Source organism: Siniperca chuatsi, linkage group LG9 (assembly GCF_020085105.1).
Source record: "Siniperca chuatsi isolate FFG_IHB_CAS linkage group LG9, ASM2008510v1, whole genome shotgun sequence".
NCBI classification, from domain to species: domain Eukaryota; kingdom Metazoa; phylum Chordata; class Actinopteri; order Centrarchiformes; family Sinipercidae; genus Siniperca; species Siniperca chuatsi.
Window position 1 is genome coordinate 25,295,265 of NC_058050.1, and position 15,419 is coordinate 25,310,683.

Here is a 15,419-nt window from a genome sequence, read left to right on the forward strand (position 1 = left end):
CTCCCTATAAGAAAGGAATCTTTTTGAATCCAATTTCAGTGAATGGGTTCTACAGTAATATCAAAACACAAGCCATATTATTGATCTTAATTTCAGTGCCATGTTTTATTTTTTTTTGTTGTCACCAGGCTTCGTCTGAGGGAGATGATGCGGAGGTCTCTAAGAGCAGCAGGTCTTGGACGGCATGAGTCTGGCCCGTCATCCAGCGACCACCAGGACCCTGTGTCACCACCCATTGCCCCACCAAGTTGGGTCCCTGACCCCCCACCAATGGACCCTGGTCAGTGCATCTTTACAAGACTATAATTAGGATTGTCTTTGTCTGCCCTTTAGAGCCCTTTCAGACCGACAAGGTCACTGCAACAAAAACACATTCATTTAAATGAGACCACTGCTTTAGTTCAGTGGAGGCCCACTAACACCAGTGCAACCTCTTGAGTTGTTTTTCCATAGTTGTCAGTCTGAAGGCAGCCTTACACAACTGTATCAGTGTAGATCTGGGTGATCATGAGTTTAACTCATTCTTTGCCTTAGTGAATGAATCCAAGACTTTGCGGTGATGTGTCTCTTAACTTAAGTGAAATCTACAATCTTAGTAATATTGCAGAACTGTGTTTTTATTTTATCAACAGATGGTGACATTGACTTCATTCTAGCACCAGCTGTGGGTTCACTCACGACTGCCTCCACTGGGACCAGCCAGGGACCCAGCACCTCCACCATACCAGGTACATAACATCATCATAGAGGAGGAATGAGAAGAAGAAGACAATAGCTGTGTCCCAAATCCATACTACATACTAACTCTGTACTACATACTCATTGTCATAGTACACTGTTTTAGCAGTGTACTATGACACAAAAATAGCACAAAAATATCAACATATTTTACCATTTTATACTAACAGGATATTATACAATATGTGTGGTATCAGTTGTCAATCAGACTACAACTTTGAAATGTCAATGCCAATTAAACTTCACAAAGAGACATCAAAATGTTTTTCCTAAGATTTAATTACTAACTTACATTCTAAGATTTTTTGGGAGCTGTTTCACCACCACCCACAATTTATTTAAATTTAGTTCCAGCTGTGAGCAACTCCTATTTCCTTTGTGCATTGCATTGTGGGAGAATAGTGTGCATCAACAGTACACTCAAAAATTGACTGTATTTCGTATGTATTCTGTCTGCTTTGAGTATACTTTATTTTGTCACTTTTATAGTGTGGATACACTACTTACCAAAAACCTGCTTAGAATCAGTATGTAGTATGGATTTGAGACACAGCGAATGTTTTTCACTGCTAATCAAGATTTATAGTCATAATAGGAAGTCCAGTTATTATTTGTTTTTAGGGTAGGATATGTTAAAATTGCATTGGTCTGGTATTGCATCTTAGAATTATGACTGATCATTCCTAAAATGGTGTTATTAAATATATGCTAAGACACAAATATCATAGAGAAGCAGAGAAAAGGTTGTGAATTTGTTTTCTAAAGGAGAAATAATTCTAAATAAGTCTATGTGGGTAAATATGTCATGCGGGTAATTCTCAGTATACCTGATCTCTGTGGTATCAGTGTAAGTCCATCAGCTGAATACTATATGTCTTGTGTATTCAAACTCTGGTCAAACGTGTTGTGTCTGTCATCTAATGGATTGTCCTCTCCATATGAGCAGGGCCATCCACTGAGTCATCTGTGGTTGAATCTAAAGACAGGAAGGCCAATGCCCACCTTATCCTAAAGCTGATGTGTGACAGTGTTGTTCTGAGGCCACACCTACGGGAGCTACTCTCCGCCAAGTACGATTCTGTATTTCTATATGATCATACACAAAACGAATGCCATTTCTTGTACATTAGATTGTCCTGATTTATCTGTTGTCCCTCTAAAGTGCTCATGTATATTGTTGTTTGACAGGGATGCCCGTGGAATGACACCATTCATGCTGGCAGTCAGTGGGAGAGCCTACCCGGCAGCCATCACTGTGCTGGAGGCTGCTCAGAAAATGGCCAAGGGTAAATGAATAAGTCATCTGTCTGCTTTCTGTTTGTCATTTGAAGGGAGACCGTTATGATTGCAAACCTGCCTGCCTAGGATTATGTACATATACATATAGAAATGTGTTGTAATGTGGTGCTGACATAAAGAGAATGGGGGAGAGAGGGATAAGTTTGCTTGTACAGCCAGCCACCACCTCTGTGAATAGATTCTGAGAAAACAGCATACTTTTTGTGAATCTAATGTAATTTTAAGTGGTTAGGTAACAGCTGGAACATTGGAGGTTATCCATGAGTTATGTGAATCCTGACCTATTTTGCTGCCCTGCTTACAACAGCTAACTACATGTTGTAACTGGCATTCCTCAGTTTCCATATTTTCCTTTTGTTCCTCAAATGTCTCTAACACAGTGGGTGACCCGGGCATTGCAGAGAAGGAAGACGCAGATTCTGTGTTTATGGAAATGATTTGCCCCTCGGGGACCAACCCAGATGATTCGCCTCTCTATGTTCTCTGCTGTAACGACACCTGCAGTTTCACATGGACTGGAGCTGAGCACATTAACCAGGTCAGCCCTAGAGGACGAAATTTAGAGGAAAAGAACTCGCCAGAAAAAGTGATGAGTTGTAGACAACTCTCAGGCAACATTCATCAGTGTTTATTAAGGATGGGAATTTCTAATTTTAATGTTTAAAAGACAGTTATGTAACTGAAGCCTCGATAAGACTAATAAAAGAGAGAGATAAAAAGATGTGGCTTTCTGATATTTATTTAATTACTGCTACTTACTAAAGCAGCAGAATAAAATATTGCCAGCAGGCACCAAAATAGTGAGCACAAACATATTACACATGCCAGGCTAATTTCTGTAGCTTCAGGTATTGCTCCTTTTTTCACTGCACAAGTGGAACCTCACTAATTTTGGAGACAGTGTTTGTTATGCTCTTGAATATATAATGTTCATTTGAAAGTTGGCACTTCGACATTTTTCATCACAATTACTTTGTATTTAGGATATCTTTGAGTGTCGAACCTGTGGTTTGCTCGAGTCCCTCTGCTGCTGCACTGAGTGTGCAAGGGTGTGTCACAAAGGACATGACTGCAAGTAAGTCCTAGTTTTGAGTGTGGCCTTATTTAATCTTTGTAAAGGTTTCAATCTTCATCACCCGTATTTAACACTAGGTCGTATGTATGGTCATAAATTTGCTTCCGATCTTCTGCTACATTACGAACCATCCAGACCTCTCAGGTTGTCTGGGACAGGTCTGCTTTCTGTCCCCAGAGTCAAAACTAAACATGGAGAAACAGCGATCAGTTTTTATGCACCACATATCTGGAACAAACTCCCAGAAAACTGCAGGTCTGCTGCAACTCTCAGAAAAGTCTTCAGCCTTGATTTAAAAGAACTGTTTGCTGCTGCCTTTTTATTTAATAAAATAATGATTCATTTCTTACACTGCACTGTAACTTTTACCCTCCTGTTTTATCTTGTTTTTATTTTCTATTTAACCCTTTGTAATTGTATTTATTTAATTGTATTTGCCCTATGTTGCTTTTATGTTTTATGTAAAGCACTTTGAATTGCCTTGTTGTTGAAATGTGCTATACAAATAAAATTGCTTTGCCTGTTCTTTCCTAGGCTGAAGAGGACCTCCCCTACAGCATACTGTGACTGTTGGGAGAAATGTAAGTGTAAAACGCTGATAGCTGGCCAGAAGGCTGCTCGCCTGGATCTGCTGTACAGGTTACTCACAACCACCAACCTGGTCACGACACCAAACAGCAGGTGAGACCCCTTTGTTCTCTGTACTGGCCTTTACCATCTCCACTTCACATAGAGTAGTGTTTTCCTTTGTGCTTTATAAATGGCAAGTAACTGTGGGAATTTCAGGCTGAATCAGTTTAATTATTTTGGTATACCACTATACATGGAAGATACTTTGTATTGTGCAAGTGAGGAAAAAGTGACATTTCTGACTTTTTTTTTGGTTTCCATCTGCAGGGGAGAGCATATATTACTGTTCCTGGTGCAGACTGTTGCTAGGCAGAGTGTTGAGCACTGTCAGTACAGACCACCACGCATCAGAGAAGACAGGAACCGCAAGGCTGCTAATGCAGAAGGTATGTTCAAGATCTTTGTCACATGTTACCCACCTTTAACCATCAGTGCAGACTAATGACTTACAAATTTTACAGACATTCATATGAGATTATTTTTCTGCTGACTTCTTTCAGTACTAAGTGTGGTTTGGGCTGCAACTTTTTTCAAACATTATTCCTTCAAGGCATCTGGTGTATGAAAGCATTATTCTCCTTTCCTCTCTTTCAGACTCTGATATGCCAGACCATGACCTGGAACCTCCCCGCTTTGCTCAGCTGGCTCTGGAGAGGGTCCTGCAGGACTGGAATGCCCTCAAGTCTATGATCATGTTTGGCTCTCAGGAGAATAAAGACCCGTGAGTATCACAGCAAAACAGCATTCCCAGCATTAAACCTAGACCTGATAAATTACATGCAAACAATGTGTCTTTCCAGACATCATATTCCAGTTACATGGGATCCATTGACCTCCTTGTGGATAGTTTTTGCTGCTTTTTTACATGCACCCAATCCAATACACAGAATTGGTGTTGTTACTGACCTGATTGAATGGATTGGTTACAACCTCATGTTACTTTACACTTAGAAGTATATTCCACACAGTGGAATGTACAGATCAGTGTTCTGTAACAGCCACTATTTTGTTCTTTGTATTTTTTGTATGTCCTAGACTTAGTGCCAGCAGCAGAATTGCCCACCTTCTGCCCGAAGAGCAGGTCTACTTGAATCAGCAGAGTGGCACCATTCGCCTTGACTGTTTCACCCACTGCCTCATTGTCAAGTGTGCTCCTGACATCACTGTAAGTCCAGTTAGTCTGTCTTCTTGCTCTCTGATGGCATGCATCAGGATCAAGATGATTGTTTTACTCCTTGGCTTCTGTTCATTACACACCAAATCTGATTGTACACACAATGTTAAACAAAATCTCCATTTCTGAGTAATTCCTGCTTAGGAAAGCATCAAATTACACCACCTAAACATAACCAGCAGAAATGCATTTTCTTCTGTTTTTCTTGCTGTTAACACACCCTTGCACCTGGAAGTATTTTGGTCATCAGAGGGTATTTGTTCTGTATTAGTTCATAGACACCTTACTGGGTACACTAGTAAAGGAGCTGCAAAACAAGTACACTCCTGGCCGGAGAGAGGAGGCAGTCAGTGTCACCAGGAGGTTCCTACGCTCTGTCGCCCGGGTGTTTGTCATCCTCAGCGTGGAGATGGCCTCATCTAAGAAGAAAAAGTAAGAACATGCAGCATTAAGGTTTTCAAGTACATTTTTAGACAAAGGCTCTAGGAATTAATTGTAACTTGAGTAATCAATGAACCAGCTCAATTTTACGACACAATGTGAACAAATTTTAACACCAATTTGATATGGTATTTTGAATTAATACATATTCTGATTCCGTCTTTTCTCAATTTCCTTCACATAGCAACTTCATCCCCCAGCCCATTGGGAAATGTCGGCGAGTTTTCCAAGCTTTGCTGCCCTACGCTGTGGAGGAGCTATGTAATGTAGCAGAGTCGCTGATTGTTCCGGTGCGAATGGGTATAGCAAGACCTACTGCTCCTTTCACTTTGGCCAGCACCAGTATTGATGCTGTTCAGGGCAGCGAGGAGCTCTTCTCTGTCGAACCTCTGCCTCCGAGACCCTCACCTGACCAGTCCAGCAGGTCAGTTTGTTTTAGTGCATTCATTTTCTTGTTTTTGGCAGTATATTTTCACTGTGTTGAAAAATGTGCTCATGTTATATCGGTGAGTTGGGTAAGAACCCCATGTTAATTCGCCAAAGCGAAGATATGACTTGACATTTTTCAAATCAAACCACTAGATGTTTACTTGAAGAAACCAAAAGGAAAAGAAGATGGTTGATTTTTCTTATTCCCTAGATATAATGACTTCTGGTTTTGTGCTTCTTTTTTTTTCCCAGTTCCAGCCAGACAGCTGCCTCTTATATCATCAGGAACCCCCAGCCTCGGCGCAGCAGCCAGTCTCAGCCTGTCAGAGGAAGAGATGAGGAGCAGGATGACATCGTATCGGCAGATGTGGAAGAGGTGGGGAGCCTCATTATAAAATCATTAAGGCCATAATGAACTTTGAAACTAGTCATCAAAATGCACGGTTTCACTTGCATGAAAAGAATGTAGGATGCCACCTAGTGTCCACACGGTTATTTACATGGCAAGATTTCACTGAGATTTGGATGAATATATCTATTTTTGTTTTACTCTTATTACTGTATAATTTCAGAATAGCTCTATCCTGTCTCAAAGTTTTCTCTCTTACGATCTGTTGTCTCTTAGGTTGAAGTCGTAGAGGGAGTAGCAGGTGAAGAAGACCATCATGACGACCAAGAGGAACAGGGAGAGGAAAATGCTGAGGCAGAAGGGCAGCACGATGAGCACGACGAGGACGGTGAGACACACCCTACGTTTTTATAGGAATGCAAGGGAATTAATGAAACTGAAGTTGTTCATAATGTTTTGTGAATAATTACTTGAATCTGAAACCCCAGCAAACAGTGAGTGAAGCATCTGTTTTGCCATTGTGTCTGCTTTTAGGAAGTGACATGGAGCTGGATCTGCTGGCAGCAGCTGAAACAGAGAGTGACAGTGAAAGTAACCACAGCAATCAGGATAATGCTAGCGGCCGCAGGAGTGTCGTCACAGCAGCCACCGCTGGTTCTGAAGCAGGTTGGTCAACAGCTGTTTTTAATCTTTCAGTTTAGATTTAATTTTAGATTTTCTTTTAAATCCCCTTACTATAAAACATTCTCCTCAATTTCTAAGTGCTGTTCCTTTTTTGAGTTTTTTGTGGAAATGCGGTCACCTGTCATGAACTCCTTAAACTGAATTCTTTCCAAGTTTTTATAAGGCTCCAACTGCTTACTAAATAGAAATTGCATTTCTGTCTTGCTGCACTGTGGTGTATTTTTTTCCTTGAATTACAGACTAATTCAGTCCTCACAAAATCATTAGTGCATTACAGTCAGCATTTTGGATTGTGGGGTTTTGTGTTTGGAGAGCTAATGATACAGCAGACAAAATGGTCCCTGGCTGAATACCCAATGTATTTCATTTGCAGGCAGTAGGGTGTCCTTGGCATTTCCTATTTTTGGTATGAGCTCCTCTTTACTTCAATGCATATACAGATGTCAGGACAAGAGTGAATTTGCAAAGTGCATACACAGTTTACTGCTGAGAGTTCCTTCAGTTCGTCCCTTTCTCACATTTCACTGTTATTGTGTCTGTCATTTTTAACTAATACTGTCCCTCATCACAAGTATAGTCTTGTTGTTCTTTCACCCAAATAACAAACTAATCAACTTGTAGCTTTTCCAAATGGTGTGGTGTTTTTTCTCCTTGGTCATCTCAAATGTCTATTTCTTACTAATGATGTTTCATTTCCACTTAGAATATTCAGTACAATTGAGGCATTGCTGTTATTTCTCGTTAATGAAAATACCAATAATCTTAAAAAATGTAGAAAATTAAGTCAGATGTTATTTAGAACAAGTTGATCAACAGGGTGCAGCTGTTGTTTTGACTTGAAGCCTCAGCGATTTCACCATCATATTAGTGTTGTTTGGCCTTGTAGTGGTGTGATTCACTAACCCGCACTCCTGCCTGGATAAATCTGATGTGAAAGACAAAAGTAAGGGAGGTCAGATGAATACACAAGCCATTAAACCTGTCTCCTTTTATCTTTTTTCTTCATCCCTTCTCCTCCTCCTCCTCCTCTCTGAAGGTGCCAGCAGTGTCCCTGCCTTCTTTTCAGAGGATGACTCCCAGTCCAATGACTCCAGCGACTCAGACAGCAGCAGCAGTCAGAGTGACGATGTCGACCAGGAGACATTCCTGTTGGATGAGCCGCTGGAAAGGACAACTAACGCTACTCACGCAAACAGTGCTGCCCAGGCTCCTCGCTCCATGCAGTGGGCTGTTAGAAACACCCCCAGCCAGAGGGCCACAGGAAGTGCTCCCTCCAGCTCCTCAACACCAGCTGGTCAGTGGAGCTTTGTTTGTTTATGGGATTTTATCGGAAAATGTCTGTCTGTGGTTACAGATGACTGTCACAAAAATGGCGTATAATAATTGTACCTGTTATGATCTTCATCTTTTTCACAGCAAGCTCCACAGGCCTAATATATATTGACCCTACTAACCTGCGCCGCTCCAGTGCTATCAGCTCCAGTGCTGCTGCCGCTGCGGCAGCTCTGGAGGCCAGCAACTCCAGCAGCTATCTTACATCTGCCAGCAGCCTGGCCCGGGCCTACAGTATCGTCATCAGGCAGATCTCCGACCTCATGAGTCTGATTCCCAAGTACAACCATCTAGTCTACTCACAGTACCCTGCAGCTGTAAAGCTCACCTACCAGGATGCAGTCAACCTGCAGGTAAGATACACTGCCATCATGTGGCATTTGTTTGAAATAATCACTAAACATACATTGCATATATTTGGGGGGGGGGAAAGATAATCATGATATGGTGATACCAGCACATTGTCATTTACCATGACCATCATTTAATTGAGTGAAGATTTTATGTAAAAAACCCAATTCCTGCATCTTGACTGATTAAGTGTTTTCCCATTTACCTACTTCAATATCTGAATTCAAGCCTTTTTTACCCTCCCAGATATATTTAAAACTTTAAAACATGTGCTATATAAAACTACACTTGGCTACATATTTATAGAGGACACAGGCTGAATGTTAGGATCTGGTTGAGAGTTAACTTGTATTTTTCTAGGCATACACTTTGAATAAACACATTTCAGTTATTTTGAAAAGACCAATAACAACAAAAAACAAATAAAAAAAATAATTGTAATATTTAATTGCAGCAGTACAGCATCGGAATACTTTAAGATCTACCTTCAGAATCAAAATATTGTTTCAGGATATCCCTGCCCACTTCCATTCCGGCTATATATGTAATTGAATTGCATTGTATCCTTCCTATTTGGCAGTGTCAATATAATGTTTTTAATAAAAAACTGTTCTATCTAATGAGCTAAATAAGAGTGAAACGTTTGTCATGTGTTGAACCAGAACTATGTTGAAGAAAAGCTGATTCCCACCTGGAACTGGATGGTGTCCATCATGGATTCCACCGAAGCTCAGTTGCGATATGGCTCAGCCCTGTCATCTGCTGGAGACCCGGGTCACCCCAGTCACCCGCTCCACGCCTCTCAGCATTCAGCTCGCAGGGAACGCATGACGGCTCGGGAGGAGGCCAGCCTCCGCACCCTGGAAGGACGCAGGTAAAAAAAAAATAAATAAAATAAATCATAAACACAGTTTTTGTAATTCTTCTTATTCACATTTATTAGTCTGATCAGTTGATAATTAGTCTTGGGAGAACACCTTTGGACAACCACAGAAAAAAATCAGGAAGGCAATAGCCATGAAACTCTTTACAGTCCCTATCTAAATTCATTCTAACTATGCATGCACAAAAGAGTTGGCACACTTTGTTTTGAATTGGTATTTCCGTATTTGTGCATTCCTTTTTATAAGTAATGTTTGCAATGTTCTCACTTGTTTTTTATGTGTTTTGTATTTGTTTCAGGAGAGCAGCTACCCTGCTGACAGCTCGCCAGGGCATGATGTCAGCGCGGGGCGACTTCCTGAACTATGCCTTATCACTGATGCGCTCCCACAATGATGAGCACTCTGATGTGCTTCCCGTGCTGGACGTGTGCTCACTGAAACATGTGGCATACGTTTTCCAGGCTCTTATCTACTGGGTTAAGGCTATGAACCAACAGACCACTTTGGACAACCCACAGATGGACAGAAAGAGGTAAATGAAGAAAACAAAGGAAAATGCTCTCTTTATATTCAAAAACGATAGTTATGTAAGTGACTACAGTTCTGGATCACCTCCAACACTGGATGTTATCTGTCTCGCACACGCGCAGGTCGAGTATTTAATATCAACAAAGTCACACATGATGTAGGGCATAGGATGTAGCGTATATAAGCCCATGTCATTATGAAAGATGTGCCTGCGGAATCTTCTCGCCAAGACTCGGAGTGACAAAGAACTCTGGCAGTCATCCAGAATTCATAGAACTGTAGTTACATACGTAACTCGTTCTATTTCATTCTTCCTGACCGCCAGACGCAGTGCTTAACACTGGATGACTATTACCAACATAGTCACGAGGAGTCCCAAATTACCGGTAACGGCCTGAGGGTTCCTGAAAGACAGCTGCCACTACTGCATGGGGAGCAACGACAATAACCCTGTAAAATGGACAAAGGTGCATGGTGTAGCCCAGGTAGCCGCAGCCCAAATCTCATTCAGAGGCATCTCCCGTTGCACTGCCCAGGAAGTGAAGACTCTCCTGGTGGAGTGGCCCCTATTTAAGGGGCAAAGGAAGTCCTCTTGACCTGTATGCCTCCTCAGCTACCTCAACAATCCACCTGGAAAGCCTCTGTTTGGACAGGGCGTGTCCTTTCTTATGGCCCCTATAGCAGACAAACAGGCTATCAGTGGCCTGTATATAATGCCTCATGGCTCTCACTGGGCAGAGTAGTTCTTCCCAATTAGCTTCCTCATCCTGTATGCATGATGGGTCATAAGCTCAATGACCTGATTAAAGTGGGCTGGAGCCAACCTCTTTGGGAAGAATAATGGATAGTGCAAAGTGCCGACCCTGTGCAATCCGAGTTCCAGTGCACACTTGAATCACTGACAAGGTGTGAAGCTCACTCACACGCTTTGTTGATGCCATTGCCAGAAGAAAAGTAACCTTTGCTGTCAACCACTTTAGCCCCGCCTGCTCCAGAGGTTCAAGACGAAGGGCTTCCAGCACCAGGGGCAGGTCCCATGAGGGAACAGCCTGCGAGTGTGAGACCCCGCATTCTGGTTATCCACTCTTAATATTCCTGGCCGAAATCGCAGCCACATAGACCCTTCCAGATGTGGGCCCCCCCAGCTGCGAGAGCAGGTTTTGTCTCCTGGGCAGGCACCATGGAATCCTGTCCAGAAGCCTGTGCATCACTGGAAACACTTTGAGACGACCAACAAGAGTTTGGTTGCCTTGCTGCTCTCTGTGTAGTGTTATTGCTTTCAGTGGAAATAGTGGGAAGGCATAGAGGAGGCGATCTGGCCACAGGTGTGGCAGGGCGTCCTGTCCCAACGGACTCGTTGTCTCGATCAGTGAGAAACAAAGGGGGCAGTGGGTTGAGGACTCTGAGGCAAATAGGTCCACCTCTGCTGTGTCATATTTGTGCCAGACGATAACCAGATCCTCAACCCTTGCTGAGGCCAACTGATGGCATAATCTCGTGGAGGCCGCTGTCTCAGTAGCGGTGTAAGTCCCTGAAGGCTACAAACTGCTGAGTCTGGTTTGCTCGGATTCCCCACTTCAACGCATGCTGCGCTGCTGTGCCAAACAGCTCTCCCTTAACTGCAAGGAGAATGCCGAGGGCCCTCTGGCCTGGCTTAGAAAGGGGGGATTGGGCCAGCCAAGTCAGGGTAAGTGTTGACATTAGTTTACCAAGCTCCCTGGTCATAAGGGCGAATGCCTGCAGAGATGGATCACTGAGGCTCTGGACGGAAGCTTCCACGCCAGAGGATTGCAGGGACTGGGACAGGGCTAATATTAGGTGGGAAAGAGTGTTTCCAATATTGCCCATGCGTGACTTTGTTGATATTAAATACTCGACCTGGGTGTGTGCGAGACAGATAACATCCAGTGTTAAGCATTGCCTCTGGCGGTCAGGAAGAATGAAATAAATCTGAGTTTAATTCAGCATTATGGTGCTTGGTTACAATAACTAGGAAAAATCCTGTAACTTGCAATTGCCATTTCTTGAATTTGTGGTTATGGGTTGAAATCTGCATCACTAGACAAGTGAATTATCTGCTTAGAATTGCATATGATAGCCACTGGAATAAAACACTTTTTTCACATTATTTTGTCTATTGTCTCACTTGATAAAGCAAACAGCAAAAACAATGGTTGTTAGGGCTTTTGATTAACCATGGCTTTAAATTAAACACTTTGACTACATGTAACTATTTTCAACAGTATTTGTTATCCACTTTTATTTATAGGAATCGAGAGATTTTGGAACTGGGTTTGGACAATGAGGATTCTGAACACGAGAACGATGAAGACACCAATCAGAGTAAGCTAGATAACTAATATTTAATAATAGTCAACGTGTAATAAATATCAAAGAACTGCATGGTCATTTTAACGTGTGTGCTGACAGTTTAGTTCTGCTTCACCTCAGGTTCAACTCTGCAGGACAAAGATGAGGACCCAGTTCCAGCTGAAACGGGTCAGAACCACCCCTTCTTTCGTCGCTCTGACTCAATGACCTTCCTGGGCTGCATCCCACCCAACCCCTTCGATGTTCCTCTGGCTGAGGCCATTCCACTGGCAGACCAGCCCCACCTCCTGCAGGTTAGAATTGCTGCTCAGTCTCTTTGTGTGATTCTCAGGATTCTCCTGAGACAGTGAAGATGGAAGGGTTAAAGATACACGGTCCACAACCTACTTATATTTGACAGCATGCTAAGTATGCAACACCATGCCATCCATTGACAATGACTGCAACTATGCTGTTGACATGGATGTCTCAATGGCCCTAACACTGGCAAGATAAATAGTCATGTGACATTTTATTATATATATATATATATATATATATATATATATATATATATATATATATATATATATATATATATATATAATAAAAATAAAAAAATTGGGTAATCTGACCGGTTTACCAATCTTCTCCACTTGTCATTTATATTGGGCAGACACTATGCGTTTCATGTATGTTGTGTAACTTGTTACTATGATATTATATAATGGCTAAACGGCATCTTTGGATTCAACTTCATTTTGCTTCTTCTCTAACAGCCTAATGCCAGGAAGGAGGATCTGTTCGGTCGTCCCTCTCAGGGCTTGTACTCTTCCTCTTACATGGCAACCAAAGGCCTGGCTGAGGCAAGCATGGACAGGAACTGCCTGGAGGTAAACATGGGCTCCTCTCTACCCTCCCCCTCTCAGGTATACCACCCCTCTTCACTGGACAAACACGCTGGCAGCTGTGTTATAATATCCACGTATAACAAACACCATTGAAATGTTGAAGTAACTACATTTTTAAATAGAAATATGTAAAAACTATCCAGGATTCATTGTTTCCTCATTATTTCCAATGGTATTTGAGAGCATTGGAAACAGCAAGAAATAATGGATATTTTGGATGGCCGTTTCGCTTACACTGAAATTCAAGTGTGGATATTGGAACATAGCCTGTGTTCTGTGTCACATTTCCATATTTCCATTCTTTCACCATCACACTGTCATCTCAAGACATCTGTTCACATTACTAAATAACTACTCTGAACCCCACTAAAACAGATCCTGCCCACCAAGATGTCTTACTCAGCCAACCTGAAGAATGTGATGAGTATGGAAACTGGCCAGCGGAGCACTGGGAACCAGTCACTGGCCGAGCAGGAGCTGGAGGCTTCAAAACCAGGCCCTTCACCCCATGACCTCGCTGCCCAGCTGAAGAGCAGCCTACTTGCGGAAATTGGCCTCACTGAGAGTGATGGACCTCCTCTCCCATCATTCAGGTACCAAACACTAATCTGTGTTTTGTGATGTTGACTTAGCTAAGTTGATAGATCATAGAACACCTAAAATGTTTTAGTGTACTATAATTTAGTTTTAATGTTAGCAATGCACTTAGAGCGTAAAATTTCCGCTTTGCCCATTTCTCCTTTGTCTGTCCAGACCTCACTGTAGTTTCATGGGGATGATGATCTCACATGACATGCTACTAGGCCGCTGGCGTCTGTCACTGGAGCTCTTTGGTCGTGTCTTCATGGAGGATGTCGGAGCAGAGCCTGGATCGGTACATTTTTTTTATCTGAATATTCATGTAAACTAAGAATCAACGTTACCCCGTATAAGTACTTTTAATTCCCAAACTCACTTTTTTACTTAGATTAATAGATATCGCAATGATCTTCAATAAGTAATATATGACTGTTAAAGTCCAGAATAGAGTCCTCTTTCTTACCACTTGTGGAATATACGGCCAGTATTTACCGGTGTGTTTGCCTTGGGTTGGTCTGCTAACTCGGTTAACAATCTGAAAGATGTATAGAGCTGCAGACTAACAACTCTAATTATTTGATTCAATGCTAATATCAAAAATATTTTAGGGGTAATGGTGGCCTAGATGTTAGAGAGCAGGCTCATAATGATTTTGTCTGTTTGTTTATCCCAGATCCTCACAGAGCTGGGTGGCTTTGAGGTAAAGGAATCCAAGTTCCGTCGGGAGATGGAGAAGCTGAGGAACCTGCAGTCCCGTGACCTGGCCCTGGAGGTGGACCGGGATCGAGACCAGCTAATACAGCAGACCATGCGTCAGCTAAATACGCACTTTGGCAGGCGCTGCACAACCACACCCATGGCTGTGCACCGGGTGAAGGTCACCTTCAAAGATGAGCCGGGCGAGGGCAGCGGCGTGGCCCGCAGCTTCTACACGGCCATCGCCCTGGCCCTCCTCTCCAACGATAAGCTGCCCAATCTGGACTGTGTTCAGAGTGTCAGTAAGGGCATGCAGGCCAGCAGTACGTGTCATCACGATTACAATTCAAGTATGACAATACATAGAAACTATACTGTATTAATGAACTTGATTTCATTGTTAAATTCAATGGTACTTTTGTGCTGCAGTTAAAGCAGTTATCACATGAGTAAAAAATTATATATTTTTTTATTTTTATTTTTTTACATACAAAAATTACACCCCAAGGTGAACACGTTCAGTTCAATGTGTATTTGTGTGCGTTTGTCTGTAGATCTAATGCAGCGCTTGAGAAACAGAGACCGGGAAAGGGAGAGGAGAAGTGGAGGCCTTCGCGCGGGATCTCGGAGAGACAGAGACAGGTAAACTCCAACTTAATACATATATTCCCCTTTTACACTAAACAAAAATGTTTGTGCTATGTGAGACTGAGACAAAACTGTGTGTTTGTGTTCTACAGAGACTCAAGGAGGCAGCTGTCCATAGACACCAGGCCTTTCAGGCCTTCGTCAGAGGGAAACCCCAGTGATGAGCCCGACCCCCTGCCTGCACACAGACAAGCCCTGGGTGAAAGGCTTTACCCCCGTGTTCATGCAATGCAACCGGTAATAAATCATCTGCATCCGTCAAAGCTCTTTATTTAAAGGGGTGTACATAAGACTGACATGAGACCGTCATAAAAATGACATGACACCTGTCATGAACATGAAGGAGTCTTTATGAATGTTT

The 15,419-nt window shown here is 42.5% G+C and overlaps 1 protein-coding gene across 1 annotated transcript in view; it reads left to right on the top strand.

The window, feature by feature from the left end:
• ubr5 (ubiquitin protein ligase E3 component n-recognin 5) overlaps positions 1-15,419 on the top strand; it is a 37,508-nt gene that overhangs the window by 14,571 nt on the left and 7,518 nt on the right. Inside the window, 27 exon segments of the mRNA XM_044209231.1 lie at positions 129-280; positions 633-728; positions 1,685-1,808; positions 1,927-2,024; positions 2,418-2,575; positions 3,021-3,112; positions 3,647-3,793; positions 4,010-4,128; positions 4,337-4,463; positions 4,778-4,907; positions 5,188-5,348; positions 5,542-5,781; positions 6,039-6,162; positions 6,412-6,523; positions 6,670-6,801; positions 7,856-8,113; positions 8,236-8,504; positions 9,165-9,376; positions 9,685-9,918; positions 12,184-12,257; positions 12,366-12,538; positions 13,004-13,153; positions 13,511-13,728; positions 13,889-14,009; positions 14,388-14,733; positions 14,965-15,052; positions 15,151-15,295. Coding sequence (XP_044065166.1) covers positions 129-280; positions 633-728; positions 1,685-1,808; positions 1,927-2,024; positions 2,418-2,575; positions 3,021-3,112; positions 3,647-3,793; positions 4,010-4,128; positions 4,337-4,463; positions 4,778-4,907; positions 5,188-5,348; positions 5,542-5,781; positions 6,039-6,162; positions 6,412-6,523; positions 6,670-6,801; positions 7,856-8,113; positions 8,236-8,504; positions 9,165-9,376; positions 9,685-9,918; positions 12,184-12,257; positions 12,366-12,538; positions 13,004-13,153; positions 13,511-13,728; positions 13,889-14,009; positions 14,388-14,733; positions 14,965-15,052; positions 15,151-15,295 — 4,300 coding nt within the window.